Source organism: Sipha flava, unplaced genomic scaffold (genome assembly GCF_003268045.1).
Source record: "Sipha flava isolate LNK unplaced genomic scaffold, YSA_version1 521_pilon_pilon, whole genome shotgun sequence".
NCBI classification, from domain to species: domain Eukaryota; kingdom Metazoa; phylum Arthropoda; class Insecta; order Hemiptera; family Aphididae; genus Sipha; species Sipha flava.
The window spans coordinates 61270-81579 of NW_020273477.1; the positions used below are offsets into that span (position 1 = coordinate 61270).

The 20310-nt window shown below is 27.5% G+C and overlaps 2 protein-coding genes across 2 annotated transcripts in view; one reads left to right on the top strand and one right to left on the bottom strand.

The window, feature by feature from the left end:
• Positions 1–20310, bottom strand: part of LOC112690813 — a 152619-nt gene that overhangs the window by 58792 nt on the left and 73517 nt on the right. The window lies entirely within an intron of this gene.
• LOC112690821 lies at positions 8322–11238 on the top strand. Its single transcript, XM_025564916.1, has 4 exons — positions 8322–8367; positions 8662–8791; positions 9245–10370; positions 10979–11238. The coding sequence occupies exons 2-4, from the start codon at positions 8751–8753 to the stop codon at positions 11054–11056; spliced, it is 1245 nt and encodes a 414-aa protein (XP_025420701.1). The 5' UTR covers positions 8322–8367; positions 8662–8750; the 3' UTR covers positions 11057–11238.

The window sequence follows — 20310 nt, forward strand, 5'->3', positions numbered from 1 at the left end:
TTAATTTTTTATGATTTTATGAGAAAAAGTTAACAATATTATTTTGTATCACATAATTAATACAACCCATATTGTATAATGGCTGATCGAAATTTAATTTATTTCAATATTATTGTTTTTATTTGTTGCTATTATGTTATTATCATTAATTATAAATTTATATTTATCATTATAACTCCAAGTAATTAACATAGGTACGTAATGTATGAATAATCAATATATCCAGATAACCTTAAATATTTTAATTTGCTAATTTACAGTCGAAATAATTAAATAAATAGTTTGCCACGAGTGTGATTTTTACTTTTAAGTTAATTACTATTTATAATATCCCTTAAATCACTCGGATCACAATTTTGTTACATTCTACATTTGTCGGTACACTTGTCGTTTATTCATATGTGAAATCGCAGAACTGCAAAGAAAACCTTATTCAGTTCATAAATGTGACATTCAAACAGTGTACAAAGCAATTAAAGAAAATTGTTCAACTAACTTGATGAATAATGTTTACATTATGCCATACCGTAAATCAAATTTTAATTTCTTATTAATCATTTATTGAAAAAAATCAATGAATAAGAAATTACAACTTGAAGAAAAATTTGACAAATCGTCTGTAACTTTAACGTTCATATTTATTAACAGCAAGAAACAAATCATTATGGAATTTTCAATAAGTTACCTAGGTTTATGTAATTACAATAATTATAAATAATTTACTTCTAAATAGGAATACAATATTTAGTGAAGTATGTATTAATAATATTTAAGAAATGTACATGTATGGTGTATCAGTGACAGATATAAGATATGTATCTATTAAAAAAAAAAACAGATAAAACATAGTTTATGTATTATTTACAAGTACATATACCTAATTTATGTTTTAACTATCATAGTTAAATTGAAACAAAAAATGTTAAAAAAAATTATCTATGTAAATAATATGTATTATTAAATGTGGTAGTTGGTATGTATAATAAAAAAAAAATTTGATGAAATTTGGTAATTTAATACTCAGTAGTTAAGTTGTTTTTAAATTAAAATTTTATAATTTATAACAAATTAAGTGTACACATAATAGAAAACCAAATTTTAAAGGTATAATAATCTATAAATACTCATAATATATATAAATTCATTAATTTATAAACCATAAAGATATAGCAGGTTACTGTGCTCTATGTGTACCCATGTTCTATAGTAATATATAAATGCTATAAAATCCAAGCAATGTTAAGGGCGAATTTGATGGGAGGAGGCGAAGGGGGCATTTACCCCCCATGGCTCGTATTTTTTTTTTTTAAATTTAATGCATTGATTTATTTAAAAAATGTATTGTATAAATAATTAAAAATATAAATTACTAGTCTATCATTATAATATGATAATACATTTATTAATATGTCAATTTGATCACAGGTATAATTTTTTGTTTATCTTCTTATATAATAACATTTTTGGCTTTGGAACAAATAGTGGTATCTTCCACAGATATTGCTATAGTTATAGACATTTACAATCATAACCGAGGTATTTATCAGATAGTAAAAAGTAATTTATAGTAACACTTTTTTTATCACATATTTACTACACGTAGTTAGCCATTTTTTGATACATTTATGCATAATGTATATTTTTGTATTTGTTATAGCTATACAAGTCCTTAATAATTTTACTCGCCTATTTTTTTTTTTACAATATCTGGTACTATTTGTTGTGCATAGGTATTTAGTCATTTTTATATCCACAAACGCATGCATATTCGTTTATTTTATAGAACTAGAAGCCCATAATCCAAATAATAATCATAATAACTGACAATATCTGTTTCCATATTCTTTAATTTGCAAATATTGGCTAAAAAGATATTTTTGTAAATTGAAAACATGGTTAAGATCAAGAATAGGCCAGCATAAACTAACAGGTTTAGCTTTGCTGCATGTGCATAAAAATATTATTGTATCCATTGATGAAACAATCAACAAATTTGCCAAAATGAAAAAAAGAATTTTGGAATTTGTTATTTGACTACTTACCAACCTTATGTTTCTAATTAGATATTTATTAAATTAACTAAAGGTACTATTACTACTATGATTATTTGTTGTTTTATTTTTTTTATATACACAGGATTCAGACTAAAGGTACAATTATAATATAAGAAGTATTTGTATTGTTATTATTAATACTTATTTTATATGCAGTAGGTTTTTAATATATTTATTAAATAAATATTTAATTAAGTTTGACACTTATTTTTATTTATTCACTCGAATGAGTAACAAGAACATGAACTGTAGGCGTACCCAGGAATTTTTTTACAGAAGTCCAAAATTTTTATTTTATCTGTTCTCTAATTATAATTATAGTTTAATTCAATACCAACAAATGACTGTTAATAATTATAATAATAGTCCCAATAGTTATATACACATCACACATATTCTGCAAAAAGGTTTACTATAATAGGTAGTTATTATAATTTGAAATAGATTTTTATTTGGTAGCAAAATGTTATATAAAATACATTATTTAATTAATAATAATAAATAATATTAAAAAATCAGTATAAATCAAACATGGTTTATACATTATAGGTATATTATATAATCTGTAAACTTTGTACATTGAAAATAATTGGAAATTCAAATACACTATATACCAGGGGTGGCGAACCTTTTTAGGTTCAAGTGTCAAGTTTTTCCTTTTCAGGTTTTCAAAATCGTTTACGTGCCTAAAGAAAATTATATTTTCTAAGACTATAAACAAAATTACAGATTTATTACATTATTTTTATTAAATTTTAGTCATTATTAGTGAAACATAAGCAGCAAATGATTCGTTGGTCAAAACCTTTCTTTCCTTCGATTTAATTACATTTTTGATGGCGAATAAGCTTTCACGAACATAGTTGACGAAAAATATAAAAGCATAAGGAATATTGTCATTTTTTAAACATATAGGTATAATTTGTTTATTTGAATTTCTTACAACCAACATTTTATAAATGGTAACAATTTTTTTTTGTACAATTCAATTTTTGGCGCGTGCCATTAAAATTTGGTCAACATGCCATTTTTGGCACGCGTGCCATAGGTTCACCACCCCTCCTATATACTGTTTACTATTAAACTATTGAGTATGTAGAAATTTCAATGGGGAGTCCGAACCCGAACCCCTCCCCTCTTGGGTACATTGCAGTAATGAACTGTAAATTATTTTTATGTTTGTATTGAAGAAAAATTAGTTTGGTCCCCCCCCCCATGACCTCAACTAAAATACATCCTTGAGCCCTGTTTATTAATTACCACTTTCATTATATTAATTTTGAGGTTACTTAATGAATGTTTTTTTTTCCAATTTTTGGCTGCATTTTTTTAATTATTAAAATTTATTAAGATTTATAAAAGTATACTGTATAATCGCAACCCGTCAGTAAATGCTATTAAATTTTTAGTTGGTTAAGTGAATGTTGTCAATTTTATAAAAAAAAAAAAAAATAGTTATTGTTATAAATCCAATTTTTTTTCACCCTTTGACTATTGCACAAAACATCATTGACATTAGTGTCAGATACAGGGGAAGAGTCTTTAAAAAATTTATATTAAAAAATAACTGTAAATTTTAATGATATGCACGTGTAAGAGAAAGGGTGGACCAAAACCATTGGAACCCTCCCAACTGATATAGTTTTAACTTATTTTTACTTAAATAGGAAATAAGACCATAAAAATATTATAATGTTGTGAAAAATTTAATTTTAATCTTAAATACTTCTGTATACGATAATTATAACCATGTAAAGTTCACAATTTGTTAATTTATACTTGTATTTTTTATTAAATTGTACCAATATGTATATAATTGTATAGTAAAACAATTATACAAATTGTGTTGTTTTATTTTCTCCTTTTATTCATTTTTTTTTTTTTTTTTTTTTTTTTTAATATTTTTTAAAAAGTTTTTAATAGTACACTGGAGTATTCTAATATGCATATGTTATTATTTGAAAGTGGTATAAGCACATTGAGAACTTCTCGGTTATGCCTCAAAAAGTTCCCTGAAAGGAATCAATCATCACAATCCACATAATGTTAAATAAATATTATACCATACAGGTAATTTTTAAAATTTAATAAAATAATAAAAATAAATTAAAATTTAAATTCGATTAATATTTAATAATTTTTTATTAAAAAAAAAAAAAAAAAATGGTTTAAAATTATATTTTCTTAATACAAAATATAACAAAACACAATTATTATTTTCTTTTTTTATTACAATTTGCTTGAGTATAAATTAATTTACGGACCAAATATAATAATTTTAGCAATTAATCATATACTAATATTAATGAAAGCTTATGAAAAAAAAAAAAAAATGAATTACAAAAAAAAAAAGATAACAAATTATTTTATAATGGTATATTCATTACCTATTCCAATAATTACATGCATATTTTTGGTTTGAAGGTACAATGTAGCTGACATTTTAGTTGCAAACATTTAAGAATATACGAGTATATATATTACACACATTATTTTATTTTAATTTTTTCTTGATTATTGCTTCAAGCGTAATAATAAAGAACATATAGAATATTTTATTGAGTTGTCAACTTGTTATGAGATAAATGTGCCTATAAAAATCACCATAGAAACGACCGTACACTAATTTTACCATTTCATTACTTCTATTCTAACTGTACAGTTTAATTATTCAATTAAATTATATGTTATACTTATGTTTGATTTATTTTTTTCATTATCATTTGCAAAAATATCGGCCAAAGCATTCATGACCGTCCCATACTTTGAGTAGCGTCTCAATATTTTATCGGTAGCTCATCTAGTAGTCCCTCCACTAAATACGCTCCTGTATATTATCAATTTTCTCGTTTTAATGTGTTTAAATTTTTGAAATTATAATTTCTATATCAGGTTTTATATTAAATATAGTTAAATATATTTTTTATTTTTTTTTTTTTTTATTTATCGAAATTACATCTTCGGCAGCTATGGCCATTAGTTACATTTTTTTTTTTAAATTTCAGAGAAATGATTGTTAGATTATTTACATATTAAAAAGGTTGTGATATGAAAAAGTATTGTTTATTTTATTTTATATTAATTTGTCCAGTCCGGTGTCCTTGAGGAAGAGAATTAAGTTGTCGGAGATATATGGTCCTATTGTTTTGTACAAGTTTGAAGGGAAATTATATTTGATTTTTTCGATGAGGTATGAGCGGCATTCTGTTATTATATTATATGTTTAATTGATAGTTTTTCATTACATGAGGAGCATTATGTTGGTTCTTTGTTGTCCATTAAATAACCATGAGTTAATTGAGTGTGTCCTATTCTTAATCGGTTAATTATCGAGTTTATTTTTCTCTAGGTGTGGATTTGAGGCCAAGGTTCAATATTTTGTTTTATTATATTTAATTTTGTTGATTGTTTTGACCAATTGTTTTGCCAGGTGTAGTGAGTTATTAAAGCTATGGATTTTTTTATGTCAGAAAAAGTTATTAAATTGAAATTGGGTGTTTCTATTGCTGTTGCTGCGCTTTTTGCGTGTCGATCTGCTTCTTCGCTACCAGTGTCCCGGTATCCATATTATGTTTATAATTTTGTTAGCTTATTTTAATAACTGTATTTTGTTTATTATTATTGTAGAAATTTCGTTGGGTTGGAAATTATTTTGTATACTCTGTATGATGCTTAATGAATCTGTGAAAATGTTATATTTTAGTATGGGATTTGTTTTGATACAGTTGAGGGCTGTTATAATGGCTAATGCTTCGGCTGTATATATTGAAATTTGATTAGATCATTTGTAACATATATTTGTATTTTTAGTAATGACTGCAAGGCCTAATCTATTTTCACTTTTTGAAGCATCTGTGTAGATGTCTTCGCCAGTCAAATTGTTTTTTATATCTTTAAAAATATTAAGGAAAATTATAGGATCTGTTTTATTTTTTTTGAATTTATAAAGTTCAGAAATTATCTTGATATTATTGTGCCAAGGAGGTGATTGAATAATTTTATGTTTAATTATGTTTGATAGGTTTAGTTAATTTGATTTTGTTATCACCTTAATGTGTTTAGGTATTATGTCTTCTTGATTGTTTTTAGTTAATTTTGCAGCATAAGTGAGGGAAGTTTTTATTCGGTGTAACCAGGGTGGGACCTCATTAGCTACTATGTATATGCTTTCGGTTGAGCTAGATTTTAATGCTCCTATAGATAGTCGTAAATTTGTGTTATGAACTGGGTCAATAATTTTTAGGATTTGGTTTTTAGCTGAGGAGTATATTTCTGATTCGTAATCTATTTTAGATCTTATAAGTGATTTATATATCTATATGAGTATTTGAGTTTGTGAACCTCGAGTTGTGTGTGATAAAACTTTTAAAACATTGGATCTTAATGATGTTTCTTTTTTAAATGTTTAATATGTGTTTTTGAATTGAGTTTTTTGTCGAATATAATTTCTAATATTTTGATGGTATTTTTGTTGGGAATTGTAGATCCGTTGATTAGTAGTGTTGGTAATTAAATATTAAACTTGTGATTAAAAATGTTGAAATACACATATACAGTACAAGTGTAAGTATAACCAGATATTAAATGACAATTAAATTAAAATCGGTAATCACATTTGTTTACAGTTAATAATCCATCGTCAGATAAAATTATGCCACACGCTTATTTTATTCGATATGTTATTTTAAATTCGTAATAATCAAATTGTATTAAGAATAATATATTTTTTTATTTGAATAACCATTTATTTATTATTTTTAAGGACCTCCGAACCATATTTCACGATCCCTAGGTTGAAAAATACGGCTCTACACGATTACTAGCGAATGCAATCAATATAAAATATATACCATATTATTAGTTAAAACTATAAATATTAAATTAAATATTCATTAAATGTTTAGTGAATAATTACTTTCTTATTTTCTACTTCAATAATAATTATACTGATAACACGTTCTATTTATGTCTGGATTAAATATCAAATGCACAGAATATTTTAAATCACGTACATAATTTCATGGAAAAATTAATCGTAACCACCAATTTTATCTAAATAGAATATACAAAAATGGTACCTCTTCTTCTTCTTCTTCTTCTTCTTCTTCTTATCTTTCTCCTAACTATTTGGGGTCAGCCACCCTTATCCTAAACCTCCAGTCATCTCGATTTTTATGACCCCTACGCACACACCAACTCTTATTATTCTCGATTGCATCCAACAATCTTTTTATAGGTCTTCCTCTTCCTCTTTTCCCTTTAATGTTAATTTTCATAACTACTCTTACTTTTTTTATTTGCTCACGCCTCATCATATGTTCAAACCATCTAAGTTTATTTTTTTTCATTTATCGATGCTACACCAGTACTAACTCTCATATATTCTTTCCTTATTCTATCTTCTCTTGTCATTCCACTCGTTCATCTAAGCATTCTCATTTACGCAACACCATACTCTGTTCTATTCTCTTGTCAATTGACCAATACTCTAAACCATATAGCATTTTGTTGTAGCACAGGACCTAAGTATTTACTAAAAAAAAAAAAAAAAAATTTTAAAAAAAAATTAACAAAACGATAGTTATTGCATTTATCAAATCATCCTGGGATACCCTGCATACATATATATGTATATATTTTTAAGTGTTTAGTAGAAACACATTGATGTATAAATAATAAGTATTCTTATTATCCACGGGTCAAAATCAAACAAAATAATGCAATGGATATCTGCAACCTATTCAATTGAAGGTAACTATATTACATTTAGCAGTTTTCAATTTTTTTTAGAATTCTGTTGATGTATAGTAAATCATTAAGTCATCATGATGCATTTATAATTATGTCAATACTGACAACTATTTATATTTATATATATATTTATTAGTACTTGTTAACAGATCGTTGTTAAATTATATTTTTTTCTAAAATTGTTTAAATCAATATTGGGCTTAAATTTTAGACCAATTCTCTACTTCAATATCTGAACAGCATCAATAAGCTGCTATTTTTTATATTTAATAATGAATAACACTTTAATGGAGATGATTTCAGTTAAAATAGAAAATAATTAATTACGAATAATCTATTTTGTGTTGATGGGCTGTTAAATCAAGTACCATTCGTTGCGACCTCTCAGGCACTACTCAAAATTTTGCACCCAGGTCCGCAAACCCGTTCAAGTCCTCGGCAAGATTCCCTTCACCACTCACGGAATACATTCGTCAAATACAGTAGTAAAAGAAATGGCCTACGTATTTGGCCGTACAACGTTTATTCCAATATCCTAGGACAACAAAAATATCGTTGTCAAGTAATTATTTATATTGACTTTAAAACGCTGATTGAAAAACGTTAGTTCTAATTCGGCATTCGTTAAAACGACACGCATTAGAATATTCTTTACTATTATTAACATTTTTTTCCGCGAATCGAAAAATGTTTATGTTCAAGAGTCATAAATACCTTATGACGCTGATGGCTAGCGGTAAGACATCGGAAGAAACCTTAAATAGAAGTTGATTCGATGGAGAACCATTTCAACATTGGAATGATTCAAAATAACGGTTATATCTGCAGCTTGTAATGGTACATTCTTTTATTCCAGGAAAAGGAGAAAAGAGGAAACGGGATGATTATGAAAACGAGACCATTTGACAAAACGCTCCGAAAAGAATCTGCGTTGTGGACCGTTGGATGGACACAAGGACCGTCGATTCACTGACTGATCTTATGGGGTAAGTAAAAATATGGTCAGTTGCTGTAAGCTCATTACGGTTGTTGTACCTAGTACCATTGTCGTAATAGTCGATAAAAATGACATTTCTAGTATAGGTTAAGCATCTATAGAGCAATATGTGCGAAAGTCCATTCACTTCAAAATCACGTAGCTCAAATCATACTACAAAAGACGTAATTACAGACAGTAGTTAATGACATTATAAATTTGAACACTTTTCGGCACATAAATGTACTACGTGAAATATGTAAAACTTGATTCTACATAACAATTGATTTGTCCTTATCGGTCCGATATAGTGCCATCGTGCTCACGCAACATTGATACGATAATTATTATGAATCCCGTTTTATTATCTCTTCGTACATTTAGACTTGTACGCGTGTATGAATATATAATTTTCAAATACAATCGAGTTTTTACCGACTAACGTATTATGTTTATATTGTAGGAAAATGTTTCTGTCGGATTCAAAATGTTCGTTAAACTCCAGTACAACATGTCGGTGCCTTTCCCCGTACAATTGTCCGTGTCCGTGCCAATGTCCGATGAACACATCTGATCTTGCTAATGAAGGTGATTACGATACGGATATGGTATGTCACTTTTCCCAGACCGAGCAATGCTCTGATTTGGTTACGGACGGATGTCTTGGAACGGGCATGGGTAATTCCTATGTCCAGACCGAACGATCCCATCCGACTTCCAACGGTAGCTTCGATGCGGATATGGATTATCAGTACTCGCAGACTGAACAATCTTCGCATCTAGTTTCCGACAGATGTTTTGGAACGGACATGGGATATGCCTTTGCCCAGCCCGAACAATCCAATCTGGTTGCTTATGGGGGTTTTGAGACGGGCATAGGTTATCCCTGCGTCCAAATCGAACAATTCCATCCGACTATCAACGATGGCTTCAATACTGATATGAATTATCAGTACTCCCAGCTTGAACAATCTTCTACTCTGGTTGCCGACGGATGTTTTGGAACGGACACGGGATATCCCCATGCTCAGCCCGAACAATCCAATCTGGTTGCTTATGGGGGTTTTGAAACGGGCATAGGTTATCCCTGCGTCCAAATCGAACAATTCCATTCGACTGCCAACGGTAGTTTCGGTACGGACTTACATTATCCCTACGCAAATACCGAATACTTCAAGGATGCAGGTGACAACGTAACCATGTGTAACGTTGAACCACTAACGACAACTACTGTTGAATTACATACATTAAATACATTCCGGAAGCCACAAAATATTGAGGAGAAAGAAAAGGAAACAAAGGAGGAAAAGGAAAAAAAGGAAGAAAAGGAGGAGAAAGAAAAACAACTTAGCGAGGTATTATTATTAGCCTCCGAGAAGTACTGCCAAACCATGGAGGCTCTGAATGCAGATCCAAATTTGAACGACGATGAACGAAAAAAGTTGATGGAAAAGACTCACGAAGAATATATGCAAGTCATCTGTGATAATCCATCTACTGATTCAGATTCGACTACGGATGATGAGTTCGACGATGAGGAGGAGGAAGACGAGGATTTGGAGGATGAAAGCGAGAATGAATTGAAAATGGTATATATATATATATACCATTTTCATTTATTATATATATATATATATATATATATATATATATATATATACAACAATTTATGGCAATTACTTTTTTATTAAATATCAAAAGAAGGGCATCAAACTCATCATAATGTTATGATTGATTTTTCAAATATTTATTTTTTTAGTTTTGATTTCAAACCATCTTTTTTTTTAATCAACCAATTATTATTTTGTCTCTGGATGTTATTTTTTTTTACTTTATATTTTATATTTATTATATTATTATATTATTATATTATTTATTATTTATTTATTTTATATTTATTATATTATACATGCTATACATACTACACTACATAATTACTAAACATTTAATATCCCTATCGATTACACAAAAAAATTAAGAATGATAATGTATTTATTTCATATTCATTCTATTTAGTTTGTATCTTTAAAATATAATCACTAAAAGGGCGTAGAAGACTTGAATCCTTTTGATATTTAAGGAAAAATAAATCAAATAAAGAAAAATCTCACACCATTCGATCCTAATTCCAATCACTAATCCATACACACGTTTTTTTAAAAAGCAACAAAATTAATTAAAAAACCTATTGTTGCAGATACACAGAACATCAAGCAAAAACAATGATGAGGCCATATCGAACCAAGCCCATGAACAGCGAACGATAATACTGTAAAATGTTATAGTTCAAGTACGGCATATATAATATTATATGCGGCATACGCATTTTGCATGTACAATATTTGCGTATATTAATACGTACAGAAGATGAGGTGCCATCATCTTGCACTACCATCCGAAGATTTTGGCGTTCGGTGTGGTAACATTAAACATTCAAGATATTTATGAACAACGTGTTTGCGCATGCGCATTATTATAGTTTATTGGATTGAATTCCCTTATTAATAATATTAATATTACAATAAAATCATTATTCGTTTATTAGTATTTTTATTAGTGTTCGAATTATTTATTTATCTGGAGAAAAAAAGTTTACTGAATCGATACAAATTTAATGTTTGAATATATTATATTCGATCTGATTTTTATATACACACAGAAATTTATTTTACGAGTCAATTAAAATTATGAGTTTTAAGATTAGTTAATGCTTTAAAGAGGAAAATTAATTATCTAAAAAAAATGCGTTTAAAAATTGCAATGTTGAAGTTTCAAAACTGCATTCATAAGTACACGTTTAAAATATTTTTCTTAAAAATCTGTTTTTCATTTAGCTAAAAAAATTAATTTACATCATTCCTAATGCCTATAATTTTTTTTTTCGAGTGGTTTAAACTAACATTTTTGTATGTTAACTCATTGATACTAATTTATCTAACCAGCTAACATAATAAAACTACAAATAAAACCACAATTGTATAAAAAAAAAATTATTTAATACAATACATTAAAAAGAAAAAAAAAGAAAAAAAAACACCGGTAAAATAATGGTAGCAGAAAATCGTCCTTTTGGTCTTCGTTCTGTATATAGGTAATGTACGTATTAAGTTTTAGAAACACTATAACTCATTTCTTTAGTGTAATGATTCTGATCAAAGCTTCAATATAAAAATATACCGCTTACATATTTTACCACTTTTAGTCTTATTGTCGGTAGGTTATTTTTTTTTTTTATCAACATGTTTAATATTTTTTTGTTTGACGAAGGAAAATATTTTTGTTCAAATATTCAGAATATGTTTTTCTAGTCATATCTAAAATTTTAATAAGAATTGATGGACCGATTTGTTTCAAAAAAACATTTTAAGCTGAAAATGTAAGTAAAAACAGTAAATTTTGTAAAAATTGTATAACATTTTTTTTAAATGCTTATAAAATAAGGTTCTGGTTAAATACATTTTTTCAGTGTTGTTAGATAAGTATACAAGTAAGATGGTATTAAATTTTCAAGTATGAACACCTAATCAAAACTTCAGGAAGATTTAAATGGAAATGACTTGCCAATAGAAGTTTTGGAGCAGATTTACTAATTGAAAAATTGTTTACAGAAAAATGAAAAATACATTATTATAAAATCAATACATTTCTTATTTTATACTCGAAAAATTTAATAAATATGTGTATGTTTTAAATTTTATGTAAATACATTGATAAAATGGAAATAACTATATTTAATTTATATTAAATATATATTTTATGAAGTAATTTAATGTTAGTTAATGTTACAACTTTTTTCTTTCTCTCTTATCCTGACTTGATAGTATTAAATTATAATTATATTATAAACGTATAATGAAAAATTGATTAAATAATTTTTTTTTTTTAAAAAAAATCTTTCTAATTATTGTCAATTGATTTTTGCCAATCAAAATGCAAAGATCCAAATTAGGAAGAGATAGTTTCGTTTTGCATATATCTTGCGATGGAAGTTTTTATAAGTTCAATTTGCTTTTAGTTTGGAGCAGCATACAGCCGAGGAATATTATAGCAGTAAGTAAATTAAGATTTACCCCACACAATCGTGTAGAATGTTTATTTTTGTTCTGACCTATCTTCTTTTATAAAATATCCTTACCCTGGGATATAAATTATCATTAAAACGTTCTTCTTGGATAAAACAAGTTTCACTGAATGTTTAGATTAGTTGGCAATACTAACTATTAATTGCATGTGAAACTTTGCACTCTCTGTTCGTTATTTCACAAAATACTCTATACTTTCTGTGTCATTTTCCCCTTCTCTAAAATAACATTTAAAATTAATATAATATATATTACCATATGATATCATATGATGTCTAAAGATATCAACTCAATATTTGCATTCCAAAAAACTGGTGGTTAGTTATTCATAAAATATTATTACGAATCGGTAGGCTTGTAAAATAACGTTGACAATTTAGCACATGAATGAAATGCTTAGAACAAACAGTTTTTAATAAATTTCAATTCAAATTTTAACGATGCTCATGTTTCAGTTTTCAAACTCACTGGTTACATTAAAATACTAAAATTTTGCAAATAAAGACTTAAATCACTCGATTATGGTAAGTAATATTATTAGTAATGACTCTAAATTATATATGTAGTAATACAATAAGAAATATTTATCGGAGAAGTTGTACATTTTTTATTAATAAAACATTTTCATTGCTCTATACTGTAGCATATTAATAAAAGGAGTTAAAAATATTTTTATAAAATATAATTATACTTAATTTACACCTTCAGAATAATTGCTATGAATCGAGTATTAATACAAGTGACTATACAGATATTAAAATATTAGTGTTCTAATTCGAGTTAAAAATAATTTACAAGAAAAGTTAAAAAAAAAAATAAACTTAGTAAAAAAATAATAAATGATATTATAAAATTATCTAATAAATAATAAATATGAGAGTTTTGTTAATGGAAAAGCAGCGTAAAAAATATAATAATTTTCATATACTTACTAAAAATAATAAATGAAATTATGAATATAATACTCAATTATTTTGTACTAAAATTATTAAAAACTTTATATATTTAGGACTAGATGTTTAAAAAGTTCTAATCTAATTAAGTTCAAACTATGAACTAATACACTATCTGCACAATTAAGTTATACGAGTAGTATCATCGATCCTTTGAGTAAAATTATTTGTGTCAAATAAAGCGTTAATAAAGTATAATGACGTACTAGAATTCATTTTCTAATACAATTATTATTTATGGATAGAATCTGCTGGCAGATAAATTACATCGTCACATTTACCAACATTACTTACGACGAATAGCGTACATTTTTTTTTTTTACTAAAATTACATTGCGGCGTAAAAGACTATGTCGTCTATCCAATTTGTAGAGGAAGTCAACCACTGTGTGACATGAAAGGGAGAGAGAGAGAGAGAGAGAGAGAGAGAGAGAAAGAGAGTGAAATGGAAAGAAACAAATAGAACTAGTTCTGACATGTACAAACTGCGAAACATGCCTGATATCCAGATCTTAATAGGTTCCTGAAACGGGGTTTGAAATGAAAATAGTTGGGACTAATCGATTGGGGAAATTCTCCATTTTTCATCTATGGGAGTTGCGCGTCCGTTCAAGATCGAGAAATAATGTTCCTCCACAATTCGGTGTCAAATTAAACGGATGGTGGAGAAATGTCCTTGGGAAAAGTAATGGTTGTAGCGATGATTTAGTTTCTGCCGATTACACGGTTTACATCACTGTCTTTGTGTTTGCAGAACAAATGCATGCATTAAAAGGATACGAGAAGAAAGCCGAAAAACACAATAAGACAAATCAATGTCAAGAAAATGCCAAGCTCAGAAGCTACATTTTAAGTATATTTATTTTTAGATATTTCACCAAAATTACTAATGTGTACAACGGATGTTGTAATATGTAATTAAAAGCAAAAGAAATATAGACCAATTCGTAACCATGAGAGATCACAAAAATGATTTTTATAATTGATATAACATTTCGTATTGGAATTCATACGCTTATTTGTTAGAAAATGATTCCGTTAGTTTATCTTTTGAGCGTAAATACCTACCAAATATTGTTTAGACGTCCTATTTTTAAACAATGAATTCATCTCACATCAAAAATACTTCCAACGATGATATACTGCCGCTTAACTTATAGATCATAGTGTGTAGTACGGAATTCCCAATAAGCTTAAGACGGGTTTTAAAAACTGTTCATTGTCAAGTGTATACTCTACCAAAGCGGCTTTGAAGTTCCACTTAAGGCTTCAATATTTATCTCCTCTGTAATAATACGATATATTACACCATAATATTTTTAATAATAGAAATATTTATAGATCACGTAATTTCTAAAACCTATATATTATACATGAAAGTGTTTTTTCTTTATTTTTTAACAATGATATATGACGTATATATATACGTAATAAACTATACGACCTAAAGAATTATATTCAATTAAATACAATAAAATTTACATTACTAAATTACTTATAAAATGTGTGAGTGGTCAAGACGTCAATGGGAAAACAAAGTTAAGATGGTTGGGTTCCGACAGCTATTTCAGTAAAAAATGACTCGCTTTTGGCAATCAGAAAAACTCGAATCCGGTATGAAATATATTTGAAACCGACAAGGAATTCCTCAAAACTTTCATTCATTCAATTTAAAAACTTTTATAGAATCTAATTTGGTATCAATCACAGAATAAATAAAAAAAATGTAAAAAAAATGGTTTGTCATTTCTCCAATTATCGTCATCGTATCAAATTAAAATTGGTTTTCGGAATTCCCGTCGTTGTTTACAATTAATCGAACTTTATCCGTTATAGAACGACATAATACCATATGGTTTTTAGCACATACAATTCACGAACTCGGAACGATATCAGTTGTGATTGTCTTGTGAGTTTGCCATATATATATATACATATCAGACTAATGATTTTTTTCATTATCGGTAAATAAGTACTCATATATGGGAAAGGTGATATTACATTTTTATCTCATATCCAAAAATAACAATTTTATTACATAAAGACTCTCAAAAAATTTGATATTTTTTAAGTTCTATATTTAAATTAAAAGCGCTTTTTTAAAATGTTTTCAAATACGAATAAAAATATCCGCTATAGAGTAAAATTTACATGTTTCTAGATACATTACTTTTGGAATTATGACTAAATTACTAAAATTTGAAAAGTGAAACTCTTATTTACAGCGTATTTTTACCGTTTCAGAACAATTTTTTCCTTACATCTGGAAAAACTATTAAGATTTTAAAAAATAACCTATCTAAAGTACCACCGCATGTCAATTTAAAATCTAAAAAGTTCCTAAAAAAAACTTTTAGATCAGTATTTCTATCCAAAAAAGTGTTAAAAGAATAAAATACAATCATCATTATAAAACCATAATACCCTTCACTTCACTCAGTATCTGAGAGCGATCATGTAATGAAACATTTATATTTACAGATGGGTAATATAGACAAGTTATACGCGCAAAAATCAAAGTGAACAATTTACACTTTGAAATATTTATATATTTAACAAATATTTTAGTAACTGTTGAATTGTACGGATCGCAGATATCTATAAACATTAAGGAACATGAAAAAGACAGAAGGGCTGTATCACCCACAGTTTTTTCATTTAAATTGTACCCTTGTCAGTAAGTGTCATTTAACTTATTTCTAACATTATCTATGTGCAATTTTTTCAACTATATTAATGTAATTTTATATTTTTATTTAAGTGAAACCGAACCACGATATACCACGTACGATGGAACATAGTTAAAAAACACTACCCTAAAAACTCAAGAGAAAAAATAATTCAATTTGCGAATGAACAAAAATACCTATATTTCATTAATTATAATTGATAAAAAATACACAGTGATTTATTTCTTTTTCAATCGTTAAGATCTTACATTGTGTATGGGAATAAAAATGTGCTTTTTATATTAAAAATATAATAAAAATCTAAATCTGTTATTTTAAAATGAAATTGGCCACAATGAAATATTCAGTTTTCATGAATGATTTTTGAGTGATAACTCAAATTGTAATATTTGAGTATGATACTGATCGCTGTACTGAAAAAATCTATTACCTATTAGCAATTACAATTATTAATGGAAATTATGTTGTTCTGTAATGATGTTATGTCTATTAAAGAAAAATTATATATATCTTCTTCTATTTGGTTTCAACCTTTAAGACCATGCCGCTAAATACAAACCTTGCCGTCTGTCCTTGTCATCTGCAGCTTATCTCCATCTGATTCCTGGTTCTAACGTTTTAAGTCCTTTTTTAGACAGTCTTCTCACCTCGATCTAGGTCTTCCTAAAGGTCTTTTACCTATTGGTTCTTCCTCTATTACTTGTCTAACTAGAGATCCTTGCTTACGCCAGACATGCCCCCCCAACATGAGTCTTCTTTTTGTGATCTCCTTAACTATACCAGGTCTCTGAAACTGCCTTTTGAGTTCATAACTATGTAATTTTCTCCATTCATTTATTTTACTGTCAAACACCTGTATATATTTTTCTTAAAACTTTCCTCTCGAATACCCCTAGTCTCTGTTCTTTGGCTTATATATATATATATATAAACTAAACTATAGGAAATATATGAAATAGACAAGATAACAGAGTTGGGCAAAAACAAATCAAAATAAAGAATAAAAAATAAATGCATGAATAATTAATTTATATTCAAATAAAGAATAAATTTATTCGTTAAAATCATGAATGATATTAATTTTTTTTAACTTTTGAAATTATATTAATCGCAATCATATGGGTATGAATTGTGCCCTATCAAGACCTAAATTTTGGTAACTAAACAGGTTACTAGCAGAAAACTATTATAAAAATGTTATCACATTTGGCGTTTTTACATTAATCTTTGTAGATATATCGGTAAATTACCAAACAAATTTTTACGTAAATTTCACATAATTTAACACTTTAATATTCATTAATGAATAAATAATAATTCAAGTAATAACAACAATAATAACAGTTTGTAGTAATAATTATAACAATTATCGTTATAGTAACTATAATAACGTATGTGTATCAAGAATAATAATATTTTTATTTATATTATATGTATTATTTAAGTCTAAATAATAAGTCTATTATTATTATACATCGTTATTTAGGATTTAAATTTATTATTTATATGATTATAGGGAATAACGAATAACTGAATAATCAATAAAATATAGTAAATAAAAATCTTCCAATAATAAATAACGACAAATAATACAAATTAAAATAATGAATAAAAATAAATAATTATAGTATATAATAACAAATAATAACATTAAGAATAAATCAATGAAGAATAATTTTGTATTCAAATAACCAATCGAATAATATTTTATTCAACTAATGTAGGGTAACCATACGTCCTGTTTTAATAGTGTTGTGCTTAGATAAAAAAAAATTATCCAGATATAGATAAGATATCTAGATTTAAAATTATCTAGATATAGATAGATACTGTAGAAATTGAATTTATCTAGATCTAGATAAATAAAATAAATTTTATTTAGATATTTATATAAGGCATCAACGTTTTCATCCGTTCGTAGGCGAACTCTTGATCTTGGATAATGATTGTATTATGTAACGATCCATTTCAAAATATAAAATAGTTCACCAATAAAATAAAATTGAAAGTTATAGACAAAATTATGAAAAATATGAAGACGGTCTGACGATAAACACTGAACACGTTGTGGATGAGAGTACGCTGCGTACAGTACAAATTTTTAATAAATAACGGACGTCTCACGCCTAATATTTATTTTGTTGTACAATAATATTATGTAAACATATCAAAGTACGAATTTACAGAATTAGGGTCCGGTAATGACAATTTTTTAGAGCACATGATTACATGAACAATGGACATAATTTATATATAAATATTGAATTTAAGGGGGTTGATAGAGAACCATCAATTTCTGTGTAGGTACAGCGTAATGCGTATTGTAATACTGCTATTTTCTTATCGACAACTATTTCTGTATTTAAGTATTTAAAAACCATCTACCAGGTAGCCGCAAACCAGTTTAGACCTATGGTGCGTTATCTCTGGTTCTAATATTCTTATAAATGCTTTTTCGGCGTTCGTATTACCACAGAACAATAGTAATACGGGCATGAGACTTCCTCGTATAGGCCATACTATGACATTATAAATAATTCTCACCTCCCATGCATATTATGTATGTAATATATATCTATATACATAATAAATTTTCATTGTTCATAATTAATAATAAATGCTATGTAAAACTATTTTAGAACCAATTTTTGTAAGTAAATATATAAATGAAATTTCGTATTTAGTTATTTATTTTATATCTGTTTTGTCAACGGGTTCTTTACCGTGAGGTTGACCCGAATGACGGCAACACGTACCCAAAATACCCCAAGGGAATCAATGGATTTTGTACGACAGACCGGGTGACTTTAGTGCGAATAAGAAAACAAGAATGCGCGTTTTTGTTAAATGACGGGCCGTAGAGCGCCGACGTACTATTACAAATAAATACTAATGACATACAGCATTAGGGACGGATGCCCGTGGGGTGGGAACTATACAAACTAATAAGACTAATAATAAACATACTACAATAATATTTTTTAATACAACAATAATAAAAAGAAAAAGAAACCTGTCCGCGACGGATACAACTGGACTGGATTCGGCAGCACGTCCAAAGCGACGATAAAAAAAAGAACGATGACGTCCACGATGCTTGACTCGTCCAGCCGTGACAATACCCAGCGGTAACACGCACACTGGCAAGACAAAGATGCACGGTCTTCGATGGACACAACCAAAAAGGGCAGGACGCTGGTGAAACACACGAACGTGCGAGAGGTCCGTACCGCACGGGAGCTCGCATACGACAGCAAAACGGCATTTTTGTACCGGTATAGGTCACACGAACTAGTCAAGAGCCGGGAGGGAGAAGAATGTTCTCGTACAGACTTATAAATATATTCAAATTTTGGATAAGGATTATTGACTCGAATCGATATGGCGTGTATTAATTGAACAATATCGAATGATAAAATTGTAGATTAGTTATTATTAATGATTAGCTACCGATTTTGTGAATTATCTTGATAAATTTATTTAGATGGCTATGATTTTTATTTAGATAAAAATTAGATGTCAATTTTATTTTTTATCTAGATAAGATAACGATATGAAATTTTTATCTAGATGACATTTCTAGATAAGTGTATCTAGATAAATTTATTTAAAGCACAACACTGTGTTTTAAACAGAATTGTCCTGTTTTTTTAATCGGAATTAAACTGGACTAAATGCGTCCAGTTTTAATCCTGTTTTTAACTATTTTTTCATCAAAAAGTGATTTTAGCGATTAATTGATAAAAATGTCGTTAATATTAAACTACTTCAGATATTTTTATCTATGAAATCATGTTGAGACAT

Coding starts and splice junctions, on each gene's coding strand:
- LOC112690821 (XM_025564916.1), top strand. CDS start 8,751: ATGGACACAAGGACCGTCGATTCACTGACTGATCTTATGGG. Junction 8,792..9,244: donor TCACTGACTGATCTTATGGG/GTAAGTAAAAAT, acceptor TTTATATTGTAG/GAAAATGTTTCTGTCGGATT. Junction 10,371..10,978: donor GCGAGAATGAATTGAAAATG/GTATATATATAT, acceptor CTATTGTTGCAG/ATACACAGAACATCAAGCAA.